Source organism: Copadichromis virginalis, linkage group LG17 (genome assembly GCF_057382275.1).
Source record: "Copadichromis virginalis isolate Kocher_CV1m ecotype Utaka linkage group LG17, C_Virginalis_male_GT1.1, whole genome shotgun sequence".
NCBI classification, from domain to species: domain Eukaryota; kingdom Metazoa; phylum Chordata; class Actinopteri; order Cichliformes; family Cichlidae; genus Copadichromis; species Copadichromis virginalis.
The window spans coordinates 5400625-5422491 of NC_140634.1; the positions used below are offsets into that span (position 1 = coordinate 5400625).

General features: G+C 41.0%; 1 protein-coding gene across 1 annotated transcript in view; it reads right to left on the reverse strand.

Moving 5' to 3' along the window:
- The window catches only part of LOC146688853 (anoctamin-4-like), a 64518-nt gene extending 45579 nt beyond the window's left edge, over positions 1 to 18939 (reverse strand). Inside the window, exons 1-3 of the mRNA XM_085437692.1 lie at positions 18555 to 18939; positions 15705 to 15779; positions 2767 to 2991 (exon numbers count right to left, since the gene is read on the reverse strand). Coding sequence (XP_085293818.1) covers positions 2767 to 2991; positions 15705 to 15779; positions 18555 to 18780 — 526 coding nt within the window. The 5' untranslated portion in view covers positions 18781 to 18939. The remainder of the gene's footprint in view (positions 1 to 2766; positions 2992 to 15704; positions 15780 to 18554) is intronic.
- Between the last annotated feature and the right edge of the window lie 2928 nt (positions 18940 to 21867).

Consider the following 21867-nt stretch of genomic DNA (forward strand, 5'->3'; position numbering starts at 1 on the left):
GGGGTGGTGGTCATATTAAAAAAGAGCATAACATTACTATTACACAAGAATATTTAAAGATTTTTTCTCCAGTGAAAAAGGAATTCTTCTTCTCTTCTAGTTGCTTAAAACACTCAACAGTGCGGCTCCATTTATAACACAACACAACATGGAGATGACAGCTCACGCTGATAGGAGAAGAAAGGTGTGTGTGTGTATGAATGTGTGTGTGTGTGTGTGTGTGTGTGTGTGTGTGTGTGTGTGTGTGTGTGTGTGTGGGGGGGGTTAATGGGAAATGGGAGGGAGGGAGGGGGTGTGTGTGTTGTCAAGGGGGATTAGGTGTCAGTCACCAGTTAGGAGGGATTGTTTGTTCTAGCTGGATGCGCGAATCATACCCAGGGGCGCATTTTCTCCCTAGCAGCCAAGGGATGGAAATTTTTGCACCTGCCGAGCTGCTACTGGTGCCCAGTCACCACAGTCACAGCAAACACACACTCATACACGGACATTGCTCACAGAGACATGACTAGTTTCCGTGCGTTACAGCTGATGAATCACAGCAAAAGAGCTGGTGGAGCATGTGGGAAAAAACAAGTAGAATTACAATCAAGAGAAAGGGGATTATGAGGAGCTGGAAGAAAGAGTGTGTGTGTGCATATGAAGGTCAAATGCTTACACTGTTCAGGGAACTGCGGGTGAAAGATGAAGCAGTGTAAGGGCGGGGAGAAGGACACGGTAACAAATGAGTGAGAGCACTGCAGAAAAAAAAGAAGAGAATCCATTCTGGAGATCAAGCTGCCTTTGCTTCAAGACAACTTGAGGACACTCACCATGTGAAGGTGGGCAGAGGCAGAGAGGCAGCTTCGCTCCTCAGAAGGCAGGAGGAGGAGGAGGAGGGGGGGAGAGGCTTCACAGCTGAGCCGCAGCAAATGCCAAAACAGCCCGATGACTCCTCTACATACACACACTGACATATGCACACACCATCCTCCACCTCCAGCCCCTCGCTGAGGGCGACAAACAAGTGCGATGTCCCACGAGAGCAACCAGCATCCCCACTTTTTTTTTTTTTACTCCTTATTCCTCACATCCCTGCATCAGTCGGTCCAGAATCACTGTAACATTCACACACATGCGGATCGGATCTGTCATAGTGAAAGATGCTCAAATCTGGCAGCAGGAAAGCTGCAAAAGCTGTCACAGATCCTCACTGAAGGAAAAAAAACACAAGCATGAGCAGGATGTTTACAGTGTCAGAGAGAGAGAGAGCGAGAGAGAAAGGAGAGCTACTCATCGGCATTCTTAATCGGGCTTCTCTGGCAGCCAATCGGGGGTCAAGCTGCTCTGACAGCGGCCAATCAGAAAAAAGGGCCGGCTAGTCAGTGTTGCTGCAGCCCAAAACAATGACAGTTGGCACTGATGACAGTGTCAGCATGGTCGTCTGATGGAGACTCAAGGGCACACACGCTTACATACAAATACATGCACGCACACATAGACACACACACCTGGGAATAAATATATCCATTAATCTATCTAACCTATTAACAGATATTGCAGGTTTATCATGTCATAATAAAAACCCTATAAGAACGATTGATTTCAATATAGAGATCTGCAGTTTGTTAAGCGAAACAAGTAAGTGGAGCAGAAACAGCTGCGCGGGGGGGATGGGGGCAAATCTGGGTGAAGGACAGCCATATTGAAAAGGTGACACTGGTGAAGAAGTGATAGTGTACTACACCACGTCATAGAGGTGTAGCAGATGTGCTGCCCAAGCTCTTCTGCAGATGTGTACAGACATAAGAACAGACGACTGGAAAACCTGCAGCGTGGTAAAGTGAGGTGAACACAGGTTGAAGGGCCAGAACACTCTGACCAATATTTAGGAATGAAGTCCCCGATATAAACATTATCTCAGCCTCATCTTCTCTAGTCTAAAACAAGTTTTTAAGTAGTTGCATCTATGGTATCAGTTTGAAACTCCTACGTTGCTGAGTTATTGCATTAAAGAGGCTATTTTCTCAAACAAAAGGCTCAAGGGTGACCGGATATCGATACTGGTACTAGCCAAAGACAAAAGAGGGCAGAAGAGTAAATCATGTCCATATGTGTGTTGACTCAGCATTGATTATACTGAATGGGAAAACCTGATGGTGTTCAAATAAAACAAAACCCGCACTTATGGATGACAGGATAAGCTGACTCCACTTTAAAACTGCCATTAGCTGAGAATTCACGAACACCGGAGGGTCCCTGGTCTGAAGCCAAGCTTGAGCAGTGAGGGTGCTCCCATAACATTTGAATCACTTGTCGACAAAGGGCAGTTTATTTAATCCAGGGCCAGAGAGCACAGCAGATGAATGTCAACAGGAAACAGAAATGCATGGTGGAGGAAACTTGGAGGTTGAGACCACGTTTCTCCTTATTTAGCTTCAGATGTGATCAGAGTTTCCTTTGTGCTAAAAAAGTACAGACACCGTGCAGTTTATCTGGTTATAAATTGATTCTGCAGCATGACAATCAGCTCATATGTACAACCAAAGACATTAAGAACTGCCTTCAGCTCAAAGAGTAAACAGTTGTTGTGTGGCCCACAGAGTGCCAGTTTCAGCATTATGGAGATTGCGTAGAGGGTCAATCATAACTCTGATATCAACACAGCTACAGGATGTTACCATCTGACCTGTTGTAATCAGTGTTTTACTAACTGAAATGTAGATTTGCTGTAAAAAAAAAAAAGTTATCATAATTGAAAAGAATGTACTGTCACAGCTCTCAGCGTACTCGTGCTGCTGTCACACAGCGTCTCCTGGCTGGCACTGTACGTGGGGAGCGGGGTGACGGACAGCGACGCCGGGCAGGACACTGGCTCAAGATGCTCGCTGATGGGCGGGACAGCGGAGGCCTCGGAGTGAACACAGTCTGGACTCGGGAGGTTCTGGCTGCTCTCTGGAAAAGGACTGTTCCAGTGTGAGAACTCGATGGCCACTTGACCCCCGAGATCAAACCCTGTTGAGTGACAACAATTGAGGCAGATAATGAGATTCTAAACAAGAAGGGAAGAGGACACTGAAAACTTTAACATTCATCTTGTGGGAGCATTGGGACTGTGTATGCTGAACATAACAGCAAACAGTTGTTGCAATGTTGCCCCCTAGTGGTGGAAACTTTCAACTTCAATAAAACATTGAATTTTCATTGTTGCCAGGTATGTCCTCAGCAGCAACCACACAAAAGATGATTCTCAGTGTATGAGATTCTAGTTCAGCAAAGTAATTATGATAAAATTCATGACAATGTAATACAGCCACACAGACAAATAAAAGCATATAGTTAAAAGATAGATTATTAAGCATAATTTTGCAATTTCCTCCAATAGCTAAAAGTTGCAAAACAACAAGTTAATACACAGGAATACTTCAAACACCTCTGACTTATATTAAATGAAAATATAATAATAATGAGAATGGCCACGAAGAACCTCCACATCTTTCTGTCAGTTTTTGCTGCTCTCCAGAGTTCCTGAGGACCAGCCCTCTGCTGAACCAGCTCGGCACGCTTCCGGCCTTCGATTTCTCCTCAGCAGGCTTCCCTCCCTGTTTCAGCTCAGCTCTGACAAGTGACTGAGCTGGATGGTCCAGATGTAGCTGCCCCCCACCTCCCCAAACCTTTATTATCTATAATTCTTCAGTAGGGCATTATAGATGCAGCAGATCTGATTGTACATAGCTATCTTATAAGCTGCTGCTGACCCCATTATTGAATTATCAAGTGCAGTTTGGCCATGCTGACCTTCAGAATGCTGCAGTCAATTGAAATGCTTTATGCTTGTCTTCCAGGTCATGGTGCCCTACTTTACCCTTCAATTAGGACCACAATGTACATTCTTGTACCTGCTGTTAGAACACTTGATCTATGTTGGCTTAAACTTTGGAATCAGAGATCCAATAGATCCAGATGCAGTAGATGAGCTCTGTTGTAAATAATCTGTGTTCTTTTCAATTTACTATTTAATTGTGTTCAATTTATTAAGCCTTTTTGATTACTTTGTTTTTTTGCTTTTTTTTTTATTAACCTTGACTTTATTCTATGCCTTATTCTAAAGAAATCTCTGATATGCCAATGCCATAATGCCAATGTTACGTATGTTTTTTACTCTACACAAAATAACGGGCAAATAAATGTCCTATTTTCCAAAATAAGTCTCGTTAAGGAAGGAAAAATGATAAAACTATTTCTTTACACTTCACAAACCAAACCTTAATTTTTTTTATTTCATTTTAAAAACAAATTATTAATTAAATCACAATATTATTTTTTCAATAGCAGCATCACTACCTGTTTTGCATTTTTAATCTGAACTGATATGTTGCGTTTGCTTACATGAGTGGACTGATTCTGCTGGAGGTTTCTTCCTATTAAAAGAGAGTTTTTCCTTCCCACTGTTGACAAAGTGCTTGCTCATATGACCCTCATAGGGTCATATGATTGTTGGGTTTTTCTCTGTAGGGCCCAATTTACAAAATAAAGTGCCTTGAGGTTACTGTTGTTGTGATTTGGCGCTGTATAAATAAAATTGAACTGAACTGAATAGATGAGACACATAGTACCAAATATAAAGAGCAGCAAAGTGTGTTTTTAATGTTTTGTATATTTAATATTTCTGGTATCTTTCACTGGCAGGTGGGATAAGGGAACACCTCCACCCATGCCACCTCCTGGTTTCCTGTAAAACACAAAGCCCAGCAGATTTCAGATGTACATCAGCAATGAACAAACGCAGCCCCAATCAATAGCAGAAAAGTGGAACGCCTCACAGTCTCCAGGCCCTCTGGCTCGCTCCTTGCAATGCACATTCAGCTGGAGGATAAACTGCGATGAGGAGTGACGAGATAAATCTAAGCCATACTTTATATTTCATCGAATCTTTTACACCCTCCAGTTTTCAGAGAGAATGAAAGGAGGGATTTCACAAATGAAGTGTAAGAGTGTAAGGCTGGGCATCCCCCAAAATGATGTGCTCAAGTCAGCACTTTCAAAAACTGTGAGTAGGACTTTATTCACCCCGGGGGAGAAAACTGTAAGTGCATTACCTCTGGAAAGACAAATCTAACTCCCGTCTTTGGTTGGTGAAAATTTGACATAGTGAGATATTAATTTGGATGTAGAGCAAATACTGGAACGCATTTATGATATAGTGATGATTTATAGTTGATTTCATAGGTGTGGAATTATAATTTTTTTTAAAAAAGACAGCCTGTAATAATGATGAAAACTTGATTTTTTTCAACTCTTTTAAAGCACAGACACCTTGTTAAAATACACTGTGTTTGTTAACTCATTACAAACATTACTGCAGTGTAACAGACATGCCCTCACACTATAGGGATCTTATTTCAGTGTATGATTTGAAATAAGGAATAGTGAAGATATGAAACAATGTGCCATGTGCAGCTCATATTACTGAAGGTGATGAAAATAGCAGGGATGGATGGATAAATTACACTGCAGTCTCTGAGATGTATCCGTTACTGATGTACAGTGTGAGGTGGACACAGGCATATGCGCACTGCAGGGCAGTGAGAATGACCCTAAGACATAGGGAGGCTATTTTATATATGTTATTTGGGCTTATATCTATGTATACTAAATCTGTTGTTTCTTGTAGGGACTTAATAAATAATATCAAGCATGTTTGCTCTAATTTTCTAAGATATTCCAGAGCAGCCCGTCTACTCGATGGCCACAAACAGAAAGAGCACCTCAGCAGTTTATATATGCATAGTTTTGTTTTAAACTTTAGAAGTGGATTAGCCTGTAAGATGGGTGTTAAATGTAAATTTTACTTTACGAACTGCTACTAGTATAATTTTGCCAATTTACATTTTTTCAAAAATCTTGTAGCTTATACCGTTTGTCTAGTTGATGCCTTCAAGCCTTAAAAAGGAATCTATTGATTTATGTGGGGAGGTATGGCTCCATTAATGCCTTTTAGAATTTGTTTACAGGCACACAGTGTTCTTTGAAGTTTTTGTATCCTGTACCTGCTTACATCTCTGCTGAATGATTTATGTGGTCAATCTACAGTGCTCCATAACCTGTAAGTGGCTCCTGGATTTTAAACTGTATTAACAAGTGCTTTGAGCCATCAATGCCATCATCTCATAAAAGTCACCCACAACGATGGGAAGGGTGGAGTGGGTGCTGTAATCTACACCTGGCGTGTATCCGAACGACCTCCAAAACTTATGTTGCCCGGGCATAGTGTGTTCTAAGCATTATCTATGTCGCAGTCATCAGAAAAAAGTTCCCCTGTGGCTCTCTGAGGAGAGAGAGCCCTAGATACACCCCCTCTCACTTCCTGATGCCCTCAGAGGTAAGAAAACAAATGCAGGTGCATTTATCTGGGCCACATGCGGCACAATGCATTAACACGTTTGAGCTTGGAGTTTACAGGAAACTACTGGTGCTTTAATTTGAACAGTGAATGGGCATGTGTCGGAAACTGCAGCAACACAGCCTAAGAAGTGCTGCACAGTTGAAGTTATACATTATATTAAATACTGTATGAATGGTTTTTATCATTTTAGGGACAATACTAAGTAAAAGGTTGGAAACACAGTTGTAGCTTTGCAAATCTATGTACAGTATTATTCTTGATAACAATAGCTGTCTTTTTCCATCAGAGTAAAAATCTTCATACAGTAAAAAATATCCATACATTCAATTCAGGGTAAAACACAATGAATGAAAATGTTCATTCTTTGCTTTTTACACTATTTCAATGTAACAACCTTATGGAAGTTAAATAAAATAAACATTAACATATGTTGAAGCATTAAGTTGAGTTCCTTGCATTGGAACTGAGGGGCCACGCCCAGCTCCTGAAAAATAGCCCCACACCATAATCTCCATCCACCAAACTTGACACTTGGAGACACAATGGTGTCAGACAGGTACCGTTGACAACTGCCAAAGCCAGACTTGTCCATCAAAGCATCATTCATCACTCCAGAGAAAACATCTCCACTGCCCTAGAGTCCAGTGGTGGCGTAGTTTCAACCGGATGCTTTCCATAGCACTTGGTTGCAGCTGTTCAGCCATTGCAACCCATTCAATGAAGCTCTATAGTCCTATACACTCTATATGTTACTGAGCTAATCTGAAGGCCACATTCAATTCAATTCAATTCAATTCAATTTTATTTATATAGCGCCAAATCACAGCAACAGGTGCCTCAAGGTGGTTTATATTGTGAGGTAGATCGTATAATAATGGATACAGAGAAAAACCCAACAATCATATGACCCCCTATGAGCAAGTACTTTGGCAACAGTGGGAAGGAAAAACTCCCTTTTAACAGGAAGAAACCTCCGGCAGAACCAGGCTCAGGGAGGGGCGGCCATCTTCTGTGACCGGTTGGGGTGAGAGGATGAAAACAGGATAAAGACATGCTGTGGAAGAGAGACAGAGATTAATAACAGATATGATTCAATGCAGAGAGGTCTGTTAATACATAGTGAGTGAGAAAGGTGACTGGAGAGGAAAAACTCAATGCATCATGGGAATCCCCCGGCAGCCTACGTCTATTGCAGCATAACCAAGGGAGGATTCAGGGTCACCTGGTCCAGCCCTAACTATATGCTTTAGCAAAAAGGAAAGTTTTAAGCCTAATCTTAAAAGTAGAGATAGTGTCTGTCTCCTGAATCCAAACTGGAAGCTGGTTCCACAGAAGAGGGGCCTGAAAACTGAAGGCTCTGCCTCCCATTCTACTTTTAAATATTGTAGGAAGAACAAGTAGGCCTGCAGTGCGAGAGCAAAGTGCTCTAATAGGGTGATATGGTACTACAAGGTCATTAAGATAAGATGGGGCCTGATTATTTAAGACCTTGTATGTGAGGAGCAGGATTTTGAATTCAATTCTGGACTTAACAGGAAGCCAATGAAGGGAAGCCAAAACAGGAGAAATATGCTCTCTCTTTCGAGTCCCTGTCAGCACTCTTGCTGCAGCATTTTGGATTAACTGAAGGCTTTTCAGCGGGTTTTTTGGACATCCTGATAATAATGAATTACAGTCGTCCAGCCTGGAAGTAATAAATGCATGAACTAGTTTTTCAGCGTCACTCTGAGACAGGATATTTCTAATTTTAGAGATGTTGCACAAATCGAAGAACGCAGTCTTACATATTTGTTTAATATGTGCATTGAAGGACATGTCCTGGTCAAAAATGACTCCAAGGTTCCTCACAGTGTTACTGGAGGCCAAGGTAATGCCATCCAGAGTAAGAATCTGGTTAGATACCATATTTCTAAGCTTTTCAGGGCCGAGTACAATAACCTCAGTTTTATCTGAATTAAGAAGCAAAAAGTTAGAGGCCATCCAGGTCTTTATGTCTTTAAGACATTCCTGCAGTTTAACTAATTGGTGTGTGTTACCTGGCTTCATGGACAGATAGAGTTGGGTGTCATCTGCATAGCAGTGAAAATGTATGCTATGTCTTCTGATGATACTGCCAAGGGGAAGCATGTATAATGTAAACAGAATTGCTCCTAGCACTGAACCCTGTGGAACTCCATAATTAACCTCAGTGTGTGAAGAGGACTCTCCATGTATATGCACAAATTGGAGTCTGTTAGATAGATATGATACAAACCACTGCAGTGCAGTACCTGCAATGCCTACATCGTGCTCTAATCGCGCTAATAGGATATTATGGTCAACAGTATCGAACACTGCACTGAGGTCTAGCAGGACAAGCACAGAGATGAGTCCACTGTCAGAGACCATAAGAAGATCATTTGTAACCTTCACTAAAGGTTTGAACACATAAATTCTGACTCTGCAGAAAGTTGGTGACCTGAGACTTTTGGCAATACAGTGGTCCCTCGCTATAACCCGGCTCAGCTTTCACAGCATCGCTGTTTCGCGTATTTTTTGTATGCAATTTTGCATGATTTGTCAACTTATCAAATTTACATAATTTACATAAATCTTTGATCGCTAGCAGTGTGACTCTAAAGCGCTGTACTGTATGTTTGTAAGTTTTCTCCCAAACAAACACAACAATGTCGACGAAATGTTTTGCACCGTCAAAGGCATCTGCGGTAGCACCCAAAAGGCAGAGGAAGATGCTAACCGTCATTCAAAAAGTTGGACTTCTGGACATGCTAAAGGAAGGTAGAAGTTACCATATTTTCTGGATTATTAGGCGCATTAAGCGAAACAAAACAGTTAGATAAGTAAAACTTTACTCAACTCATTCTTCTTGCTTCCCCCACTTCTGTACCATTGATTCATTATTGTTGAATTATCTGGCAGCTGCTCTATTGCTATGTTCTGGACCTGAAAACAGGGTTTGATCTTTGGTTTCGTTCTATAATACTGGACTTATTTTTCTACGAAGGTTTGAACTTTGAGAGTGTTTAAACAGGAGAGAAAAGTATGAAAATGTTCATGCTTGTCTGAGAAAAGTGCATAAAGTGTGTAGTGAAGGGTTTTACAGCCTTAAAACATCTATAATAGTTGTAAAAAATAAAGCTAACTACTTCGCGGATTTCCCCTATTGCGGCTTAATTTTAGAACGTAACTCCCAAGATAAATGAGGGACCACTGTACTGTAATTTCATAAGTTTTCTGCCCAACAAACACAACAATGTCGACGAAATGTTTTGGACTTCTGGACATACTAAAGGAAGGCGGAAGTAACCGTATTTTCCGGATTATTAGGTGCATTAAGTGAAACAAAAGAGTCAGACAAGTGAAACTTTACTCGACTTATTCTTCCTGCTTCCTTTGTGAACCCCAACCCTGTTTCTTTACCCAAACCTAAATTGTTTATCTAGAACAAACCGTAACACCCTTTCTTCTCTTTATTCACTTTCTAGCTCACTTGATCACCATCGCTCCCTGTCCCTCCGACTGCACTGTCTCTGTTCATCTTGCTTTCTCTGACAATAAACATCTTCACTGGTCAAAACATTGGACTTCATTGGTGGTATAAAAACATACCTGTCCCTCCTCATCAATCCATCCATTTATTTATTTATTTTTTGTTCTGTTGTCCTTTATCTGGCTTCTTGTAGGCTGCTGGGTTTTAAAAATGCCACTTTATGTGGTTCTCTTCTCAGATTTTATTCAGTGCCAACAAAGACTTTTTTGGGGCCACTTACTGTATATGCTTTATATCAGCTTAATTCTTGCAAGTGAAAAGTGCTTTTAGCTGTGTCGCACTGCTTAGTTGAAGTCAGGGTGAAAAGCGATCAGTTATAGAGAGGGCTGAGATGGGATGAATGGCAGAGCTGGGGATCTTTCCTCAAAGTACTGAACTTGAATTTTGTGATGACCTGATATTTTTACAAAACACCATGAATCCTCTCGGACGGCAAAATCTCACACTTCAAACTGTAAAAAAAAAAAGGATAACTTGTGTTTTTGGTTCTGGCCAGTGCAGAGCCAACCTCAGTGCAGTAGTGCTCTAAAATTTCCAGCATGACGCATTTAATGTTTTATTTCATCCTTCACTGAATCCCTACCTCAGGGTGAATATTAGCTCTGTCTATAAGCTGCACTATCCCAGTAGATTCCTACAACAATAAAGGAGGGTGGAATTGATGTGAGATTATAATCGATTAGAACGTTTAAGAACCTACGGTGATGCTGACTTGTATTTTCCTCTCGAACAAAGGCCGGAGCTTTAAAATCACAGGCAGCACAGTAAATCTTTTTGATGTCAGAGTGTGGGACGAGACTATAGATCTTTCTTTTGTGAAAACCAACAGAGTGAGTCTCAGTGGTCCAAAGCTCCCCCTCAGCAGTTCATTAGTTAGTTGTTTTTTTTGTTTTTTGTTTTTAAATTTAGCTTCTAGAGAAGAGAGGAACACCTGCATGCAGCAGCAGCACAGTCTGAATCCCCTTGCTGTCAACAACCTATACAGTAGCTTACAGGCTAACCACACACTGTGTTAATATTCATTGAAAAAATGTCGAAAGCCAAGGCCTCAATATTCCAAATGGCAGGCAGTTGCAGTTTTGTGACAGACAGGAAAATTATGTTGAACAGCTTTGTCACCATTGTACAATTTTCCATCAAGAACCTTGGACGTACAAACAAACTTCCACGTCAGCGGAAATCTTTAATTTTCTTACTGCTTAGCAAATCCCAAGTTAAATTTCCCCTAACCCCTCTGCTGTCAGAACTCTAACAATTCATACGGGACTAAACTGCACCGATACATAATAAAAATAAAATATACAGTGGGGCAAAAAAGTATTTAGTCAGCCACCGATTGTGCAAGTTCCCCCACCTAAAATGATGACAGAGGTCAGTAATTTGCACCAGAGGTACACTTCAACTGTGAGAGACAGAATGTGAAAAAAAAAATCCATGAATCCACATGGTAGGATTTGTAAAGAATTTATTCGTAAATCAGGGTGGAAAATAAGTATTTGGTCAATAACAAAAATACAACTCAATACTTTGTAACATAACCTTTGTTGGCAATAACAGAGGTCAAACGTTTACTATAGGTCTTTACCAGGGGCCCGTTCTTCGTACGTCGCTTACTACATCCAAGATCAAATGACACATCCGTGAGCTCGCTAATCCGGTTCCCCGAACACACCTGCTGTTGACGATTACTACAGCTGGACGCAGGAATGTGACATCACTGGGTGTCGTAAAAGGGGCTACGCATCGATAGTAGAAACATTGATCGGCAACCCGCTGATTGGTCGGCGAAAATGTCGAAGGGGCGTGCTCGGTATTTTCCGGCAGCAGAGCAAGAACTCTTGAGTGAGGGATTTCAGGAGTTTCAGAGTTTAATTAAAACGCAAGAGAACACTGCAAAGGCTGCAAAAGCAAGGAGAGAGGGCTGGGAGAAAGTTGCTGACAAATCAAACTCGTAAGTAATTCAATAATAATAATAATAATGGATTGGATTTATATAGCGCTTTTCAAGGCACCCAAAGCGCTTTACAATGCCACTATTCATTCACTCCCACATTCACACACTGGTGGAGGCAAGCTACGGTTGTAGCCACAGCTGCCCTGGGGCAGACTGACAGAAGCCAGGCTGCCATATTGCGCCATCGGCCCCTCTGGCCAACACCAGTAGGCGGTAGGGTAGATTTATCATATCACACCATATTATCCAATATTATATTACATTATATTATATTATAATATGTTATATTATATCCCCTTTCACATTAGAGCCACAACAGGACCCACTAGAACATGGGAACAAGTAAAAGTGAAATATAAGAATATTCTACAGAATGGTAATATTTATCACTTATATTGCTTGTCGTCTCTTGGAAAGAGACCCTGAAATAATCTGTTTGTTTGTTCATAACAGCAACCAAGAAAAGGGCAGAGCAAAAAAAAAGACAGGTGGTGGTCCTGCACCCCCTCGTCAACAAGTTGGTTAAGTGAATAATACCCTCACGGGAAAATCGATATCTCTCTATGAGCACACTGTCGCGCTGAGCTAAAGGATCCTGTCTGTCCCGCAATATACGCTGAATTCTGAGGACTCTCCTTATCAATCTTGCACCTTCCGCAATGGGTTGCTCGCGTAAACGGACAGGATATGACTGCGACAGACTTCCCAAATCCACCTTCGCTTTTATAGCCGTGGTCTCTCATCTTGATTACACGAAGTAATTTACAATTGCTACTCTGAAATATGAATTACATCTGTAATAATCACATACATGTAATAGAATGTTAATAGTACATTTCCCTTTTTTAGGAAATGACCTGTATGTATCTGTGTGAAATCAATAAAAGGATCAAGTGCTGCATTATCTTTAGTTATATTGATAATATTTATTTATGGTGAAACAGTGGTGGAATATCGCTGTTGCTTTCGTATGAATGACGCGGACATACCTGCGTGGCCGCGATCTAATCCTGTTTACATAAAGTAAACCTGCTCCCGAGCAGGTTTACGCTTACGGCTCTGTTGCTATGACAGCAAGTCCCGGATGAGCTTCGGGGAACCGACTGATCCAGGATCACGCGAAATCGCCAACAATCTAATCCGGCTAACCTACTTAGCGAGGTACGAAGAACGGGCCCCAGGTTTGCACACACAGTAGCTGGTATTTTGGCCCATTCCTCCATGCAGATCTTCTCGAGAGCAGTGATGTTCTGGGGCTGTCGCCAAGCAACACGGACTTTCAACTCCCGCCACAGATTTTCTATGGGGTTGAGGTCTGGAGACTGGCTAGGCCACTCCAGGACTTTCAAATGCTTCTTACGGAGCCACTCCTTTGTTGCCCGGGCGGTGTGTTTTGGATCATTGTCATGTTGGAAGACCCAGCCTCGTTTCATCTTCAAAGTTCTCACTGATGGAAGGAGGTTTTGGCTCAAAATCTCACGATACATGGCCCCATTCATTCTGTCCTTAACACGGATCAGTCGTCCTGTCCCCTTGGCAGAAAAACAGCCCCATAGCATGATGTTTCCAACCCCATGCTTCACAGTAGGTATGGTGTTCTTGGGATGCAACTCAGTATTCTTCTTCCTCCAAACACGACGAGTTGAGTTTATACCAAAAAGTTCTACTTTGGTTTCATCTGACCACATGACATTCTCCCAATCCTCTGCTGTATCATCCATGTGCTCTCTGGCAAACTTCAGACGGGCCTGGACATGCACCGGCTTCAGCAGCGGAACACGTCTGGCACTGCGGGATTTGATTCCCTGCCGTTGTAGTGTGTTACTGATGGTGACCTTTGTTACTTTGGTCCCAGCTCTCTGCAGGTCATTCACCAGGTCCCCCCGTGTGGTTCTGGGATCTTTGCTCACCGTTCTCATGATCATTTTGACCCCACGGGATGAGATCTTGCGTGGAGCCCCAGATCGAGGGAGATTATCAGTGGTCTTGTATGTCTTCCATTTTCTGATGATTGCTCCCACAGTTGATTTTTTCACACCAAGCTGCTTGCCTATTGTAGATTCACTCTTCCCAGTCTGGTGCAGGTCTACAATACTTTTCCTGGTGTCCTTCGAAAGCTCTTTGGTCTTGGCCATGGCGGAGTTTGGAGTCTGACTGTTTGCGGCTGTGGACAGGTGTCTTTTATACAGATGATGAGTTCAAACAGGTGCCATTCATACAGGTAACGAGTGGGGGACAGAAAAGCTTCTTACAGAAGACGTTACAGGTCTGTGAGAGCCAGAGATTTTCCTTGTTTGAGGTGACCAAATACTTATTTTCCACCCTAATTTACGAATAAATTCTTTACAAATCCTACCATGTGGATTCATGGATTTTTTTTTCACATTCTGTCTCTCACAGTTGAAGTGTACCTCTGGTGCAAATTACTGACCTCTGTCATCATTTTAAGTGGGGGAACTTGCACAATCGGTGGCTGACTAAATACTTTTTTGCGCCACTGTAACACCCATTATATTGCTAAAACATTTAAAGTAAATATGCTCATTCTGTCTTCCTTTTTTTATTTATGATGATAAAAAATTTTCCCCATGTCGATTTTGCCTTTTAAAAAAAATTATTATCAAGATTGTTCTAGTGTGAGATGCAGAGAAGATGGCAGAAATTGCATGATAGACCTTGATAGGCCTGTACGTGTGTTTAATGCAGCGCCACCTGAGGACATGAACATCACAGCATTCAGTGTTCATCTCTTTTGCACAGCACTTTCAGGATCTTTTTAGGGTTTGATGGTATAGATTATGAAACAGACAATGAATTTTATACTTAAAAACACTGAATTTGTTCCACAATCTGTGAACAGCTCTTGTTTTTTGCAGATAAGTGAAACTCTGCCTGTCTAAGATGCTCTTTTTTATCCAAGCATGCTATTGATCTGTTGGCAATTAACCTAATTATTACCAAAATGTTCCTGCAGCTTTTTCTTTTTAGGGCTTACTTTTCCAGCCTTTTGTTGCCCCAACTTTTAAGAGACATGTTGCTGTCATCAAATTCAGAATGAGATCATATTTTTCATGAAAAAGTAAAATGTCTCAGTTTAAACATTTGATATGTTTTTTTTTAAGTTCTATTAATAAAATACTAGTTTTGGGGTATTTGTAAATCAATCTTTGCATTCTTTTATATTTACTTTTTTGGAATTCAGGTTGTATGAATGTATTCGGTCAGTGGCCCTTAAGTCCAAAATGTTCGAGCTTGAAATAAACATTTGTGTTTGATTAAGGAGAGTGTTGTGTTGGCCTTTTCCCAGTTAAATAAAATCCAGTGATGTTTTGCAGAGTTTGGAAATGAACTTCCCTTTAGTGTAAAGCCAGTGCTTAGATTAAATAGCTCTGTGGATGGGTTTTGCCCGGCGTGCTTACAGTTTTCTTACAGTTTTCTGAAAATGTTAGGTACAAACATAAAACTGTCCACATGGACGCTTCACTTTTTTTACTACTCAGACTCAGACAATAAGAAGGAATCAAGGTAGAGAGGACACACCTGGGGAACACGTTAGAAAAGTAAAACTGAGAGGCAGAGACATAAAAACTTGACATAGATGAAAGGGAAAGTAAACATGGAGACACAACTGAGAGAGAAAAATGAAAAACTACAGAAAAAGGGCACAGAGGGATTGCACAGACATGGGGACATGACTAGTGAGACAGAATGTAAACAAACATGGAGACAAGACTAACTACATGCAGGAGATACCAAATCTCCTGACCAAACCCTCATGCTGAAGGAACCATGACACAACTCTAAAGCAGTGCACTCACCGATGGTGATCTGACTGACACAACTGTAGAAGGTTCCTGAGGAGACATTGTAGCTGCTACTGCTGGGTTCGCGATCTGTGAATGGAGAAGACATCACGTATAAGGTGAAGGCAAATATTCAGTGTAACTAAGGTAGGGTTTTTTTGTTAGCACAGGTGACCATCAGTACCATGGAGTCCCAGAGAAACATGTATCTTGCAATTTCAAATGTGCCCACTAAGCTTTTGAGCTTCTCTTTTTCCTGGGGGGTTGTGAAAATCCATGACCCAGCAGCGTTACAGGAATCAAACCCGTAATCCTGCAATGTTAGTGCCCTGATCCACATTGAGCTACACAAGGGGAGGAAACTCTTGACCTTGGCAGAGGTAGGGGAATAAAATGCATGAGTCTGGCAGCTTTATTGCCTTTGTCTACCAATTTATATAGAGGGAATAAAAGCTTTCACTGTGGTAGAACTCTGTGGATTACAGGGAGAAAACCTCTCCAAGAGCCTGATAATGTTTAAGAAATAATGCCTCGAATACCGCAAGTGATTTTCACCTTCTTTCCCTGCAGGGCAGACTGGACAAAACAAAGAGAAAATAATTAAACCCATACGAGACTGAATGGAGTAAGATTTAACTGTGAAGCATTTTGCAGTTCTTTTTTCAGTCTTTGTGACACTGACCAAAAAGATTAATGATTAACAACTTTTACATTAATTTAACTTCATTTTCTTTTTGAACTGCAACTGCTATAATAGTACAAGTTTTACCCAAGTGGCACATCTGAAACAATATTATTAATATTTAATACAATTAAAGCCACATATATAATGGAAAGCCTGTTAAATGCTATCTAGGGATGCACTAAATGTGAAAGCTTCTGTTGATACCCATAATAATAATAATCAAGAGTTCATTTGATTCTCTCTTTCATTCATCCTATTATTCCAAGGAAAAAAAACATTTTCAGTATGGAAAAAACAGAATTCTTTTTAAGTCCTTTAGCTATTCATTAATTAACTAAATAGAAAGCACAAATCACCATATGAGCTACTTACACTGCTAAATACTATTTTATTTGACAATATACAATATAAGTAAACAAGAATAAAATTATTGGCTAAGTTATGTATCTATTTACAAAAGGTTGGGGTGCTATGTAACAATAAGATAAGATATGATAAGATGAAAAGGACTTTATTGATCCCAAATGTTGTGAAATTACTGCATTATAGCATACAAAACAGGTAAAACGATGAGTTCAATACGATAAATAAAATATTGGATCAGTTGAGTCAAAAAGGTAACAAAACAATAGACTAAAGAGGACATTCAGTTAAACAGAAAATACAAAAGCACTCAGTACATCAAGTGTTGATTCAAACTGGATCCAAACAGCAACGACAATGACAAATTCCCAGAGGGCAGCTATCTAGCCAACAGCTAGCTGTTCAGTGTTTACCACAGAAATGTTCTTTTGAAGTAAGTTTTCCTACTGTTTTGTTCTTGCAGCCAAATTACATAATGGCAAAATGAACACCATGAGTTTAATGTATATGTTCTGTGTGACTGAGCGTCATGTGACCAGTAACATGATTTAAGACATGGCTTCAATGTGCATTATTATTTGATGAAAAGTAGGTGTACACTTAATGTTACAGTTTTGGTTGTAATAAAAAGGCAAACCTAACCCAACCACTCCTGCAGGTTATAGATGTGCTCATATTTTCTATTTTTTAGCACTCTCTTCATACCATCACTGACAATAAGCAACTCAACAATAATTCAGTCCAGTAGAGTACAGTGTAACTGTCAGAACTGTTATAAGACAGAGACAATTTGCACTCACAGAATCAGTCATTTAAATCTATGGGAGAACTCTGCAATAGCAAAACTGGCGATAGTGGGGAAAAAAGAAAAGAATAAAAGTTAAGCAACCTTATCTGCGCCTTTATTTGGATTAGCGCAGTTTGAAAAACTTGTGGAAGGAGGTTTTGAGGGGCTTTGTTAACCGAGGCTCCAATTAATAAGATAAACCTGACAGTGGAAACTGAAGGCCTGATGTGGAACACCAACTTTCCTCTGGGAGACAGAGGTTAAGTCATTAATCTGCCTCAGCAGAGCAGAAGACTTTCTCTGGCACTGCAGTCACCTCCTGAAAGATACCACCCAACATTTTTGCCTGGGACTGATAAATGAACACCTGAACTGCTTTTTCTCATTTAAGCACTAAGACAACTTTAAAAAAACAAACTCTAATTTCCTTTATTTTCCTATCTAACACCTACAGATGCATCAAAAAAGAGCAAATGCAGCACAGTGTAGACATTTATCACCGACTGGGAATATTTTTAAGCACACACATTCCCGTCCCGGTGTAGAGATAAAGCTGCAGGTATCATTTATTTCCAAAGCTATGGGCTTTGGAGTGAGCACACCGCTGAACAAACCATATCAGCCTCTGAGCAGCTTCCAGCCACATCATTAATTTAACATCAGATGAATGAATTACACCACAGCAAAATGTTCACTGAAAAATAGCACCCGTACTCTGAGGCAGTGTACAACAACAATCTTGTACAACATGCAATTATATTTAAAATAAAAAAGGACTAGTATGTGTTGTGGTAGTGCAGCTTTCGCTGTCTGCTCTGTGAGAATCCGTGAGGTGTTCCACTACTGTTTGTGTGCCTTGGGTCGTCCCGTGGACTCACTTTGACCACAGTGGATCACCACACCCACATTTCAGCTTGAAATCGGAGTAATTGACGATATGAACGGAAGAAACAGTGTTATTAACGCTTGCAGCTGACAGCATGCGTCGCGCTTTCTTTTTAACCTCGTGTGCTGCATTGCTTGCCCTTACCTGCGGATCCGGATGAGAGGCGCGTCGCGATAGCGCGGCGAGGACTGCGCGGACTCCCCGGGCAAACCCGCATCACCTCATCTTGACATTGCAAACAGATGACCTGGTTGTCCTGGTTGTCTTCCACCTTGCTGCAGCCCATGTGCTCACCCCCGGCGTGGATCTTCATGCCTGTGTTGATCTTACGGACCAGTCGCATGTCGGCTCCAGCCTCATGATCCAGCATCCTCCTCACCGGCGACGATCGCACTTATTACGCATGGGTTCGGCATGAGGAGGCATCAACTTGTCCTGTACCTCAAACATCATTAACCCCACCTACTCTAACCTGTCCTCCGCACTCACCTCGGCTCCATCGTGTCAGCCTCTTTCGGCTCGTGTAAGCGGTTAGTGTTGCAGTCTTTACGCACAACTGCAGGCGTGGCTGTTTCACGTGGTTAATGAGGTCGCAGTGTCAAGTTCTTAGGGGTTATAACAGTGATACTAAAATAAATACTTAATTAAAGTCCAACAATCGATCATAGGATCAATTTAGATCCCCCCCCCACCCCCCCCCCCCGTAACACTGTCAGTATCTTGGACTTAGAGAATCAAAGCAGAGACCGACACCAGAACTAAACTTTTAAATGTCCAGCCAGTATCCATTAGCAGGGTGCTTGGGTTTTTATAGAGAGACAATTTGAGCTGTGACTGGTCGATCAATCGGAGGAGGACAGTGAGGATAATGTTTTGTAGGAATGACCACACAGCAGCTCAGCATGCAGAAATGAAAACTAAATAAAAAGATGAGTAATGCATGACTTTAGGTTAATCAACACACATTAATTTCAGATCTGAACCCAGAGGATGAGGCTTTGTTATATACCTCAGCCCTAAGATGTTCTAATACCAGTTGCAGCAGATGGCCCTGCCCCTCCCTGAGTCTGGTTATGCCGGAGGATTCTTCCTCTTAAAAGGGAGTTTTTCCTTCCCACTATCTACAAAGTGCTTGCCCATAGGGGGTCATATGACTTTTGGGTTTTCCTCTTTATTTATTATTGTAGGATCCAGAGGTGTGGACTCGAGTCACATGACTTGGACTCGAGTCAGACTCGAGTCATTAATTTTATGACTTTAGACTTGACTTGAAAAAATGTTCTAAGACTTGTGACTTGACTTGGACTTTTACACCAATGACTTGGGACTTGAATTGGACTTGAACCGGTTTACTTGAAAAGACTTGATATTTTACCCCAAATATAAAATTTAACATGCATATTATATAGAGATTGAAAATGTGACGTAATTCACGGGTAGAACCGCAAAGGATTCTGGGAACTCGTGGCAAGCGGTACTAGCGCACGCAGGCTTTCAATTAAAATCAGTTATACAGCGATAAAAAGAAACACAAAAATGGCAAGAAGCTGTTGTATCATTAACTGCAATAGCCGGTCGCATGACAGCCACGGGAAGCCGACGGGTAAAGAGATCGGTTGTAAATTGTTCAGCCATGTTTCCGAAGTAACAAAGACGCGACTGGATTGCAGCCATTCTAAGACCAAATATAACGTCCCAGAACCCTCCAGCTCACAGGTTAGTCTGCTCCAAGCATTTACACGAAGGTCAGTGTTTTTTAGTAGTTAATACGTCATTTTCATAACATAATTAGTGATATAGGTTACAAGCAAGTCTGGCGCTGTCGCGCTATGCTCCTTTATTTATTGTGCATAAATAGTGAATTGTCCTGACACAATATTGCGTTTCGCTTCTGTTATTATGGTACATTGACAAAAACATATACTTTTATTCACAGGATAAAACAGGTTTTTTGTATCACTAATTGCCCAGTACGATTACAGCATACCATATTATTGTCACTGCTACATTTCTGTGATGGGTACTGTTAGGTATTTTAGTACCATGGTAGCATTTACTGGATATTGTTTTATAGTGACATTATGCAGGAAAACTCTGTCATTCAATAAGGCCCCTTTGTTTTAGTTATTTTTCTCTTTGACCCAAGAATTGATGTGTGAGAATCACAGGCTGGTACAAGGTTGAAATACCACAGAGATCACTCCCTCAGCTACATTAGTTTCTTAATCTTTTAGACGCCTGTTGAAGGCCAAATGGTTTGTTTCAGATTTCACTAATGTAAGAACTCTTCGTTTTGTGCCTTGAAAATATGTCGCTGAGATAATCACAATTGTAGCTGAACTGATACACTACACAAAGGATGCTTCTTCACCCAAGGGCAGGAAGACGCTGCCTTATCTTGGTCTGTACTGGTTTAAACTGATAAATCTGCTGTCTCATGAATTTTACCCTCTATATAAACTGTTGTACTTGTGAATAAAGTTGAGTCAATTTGGGAAGACAATCTAAAGCAGTCTCTGTTTTCTTGTTCTCCCAAGCTGCTCCCGAGCTCGTACTAACACGCTGAATGGCATGCTTGAATATTACTTGAGAATATATTTGACTGTGTTACAGACTAAGGGACATTCTCTGCTGATAGGTGAAGGTACATTCTCTGCTGATAGACGTCCACGCCTCGAAGGAAGTCGATCCACGGATTAGGCCTTGGAAACCGTTTCCTTCAGGTACCAGAAATTATTTCCACTGCTAATTAATTACCGTTGAGCTCAAAGGTCCTATTAATAAACGGTTAATGAATGTGTATTTATGACGACAATTTGTGAGACTGGTAAACTTATGATACGTACGATGGTCTTTCGTTCTACACGGTGCATTTCAAGGTCCTGCACCCATCCGTCGGTAAACTGTACCTGGGCTTGTTGCAGTGACCTGAAGTTACTAAACTTCATGAGTGTATGCACTCACTCCAAGAACCGTATGATTATAAATATGCATATAAATATGCTACAATGAGATAGCTGACTTCATCTAACTAGCAAATGTTGTCCAGGCTACGTTGGTGATACAGTTTTTTTTAATGTGTATGATATTTTTGTCATGCGATTTTAAAGCCGGTCCTACAACCGCATCCAAGAATAACATGCAGCTTATCTCAGAACTGTCGGTGAAAATTATTCTTGGAGCTAAGTTTAATTGAGCTGCATTTTAAAGAGGTGCAATTTCACAATTTGTGTATATTTTCTACGTTCACTTTTGTCATGTGTTGAGAAAAACACAGATTTAAAATTACATGGTCTAATATTTACATTTAGCATAACTGCAACATTATTTTTTCGTTGTTTTTTTTTTTTTAAAGACTCGAAAGGACTTGAAATTCAAAGTTTCAGACTTGTGACTTGACTCGGACTTTTACACCAGTGACTTGAGACTCGACTCTGACTTGCCTGACATTACTTGA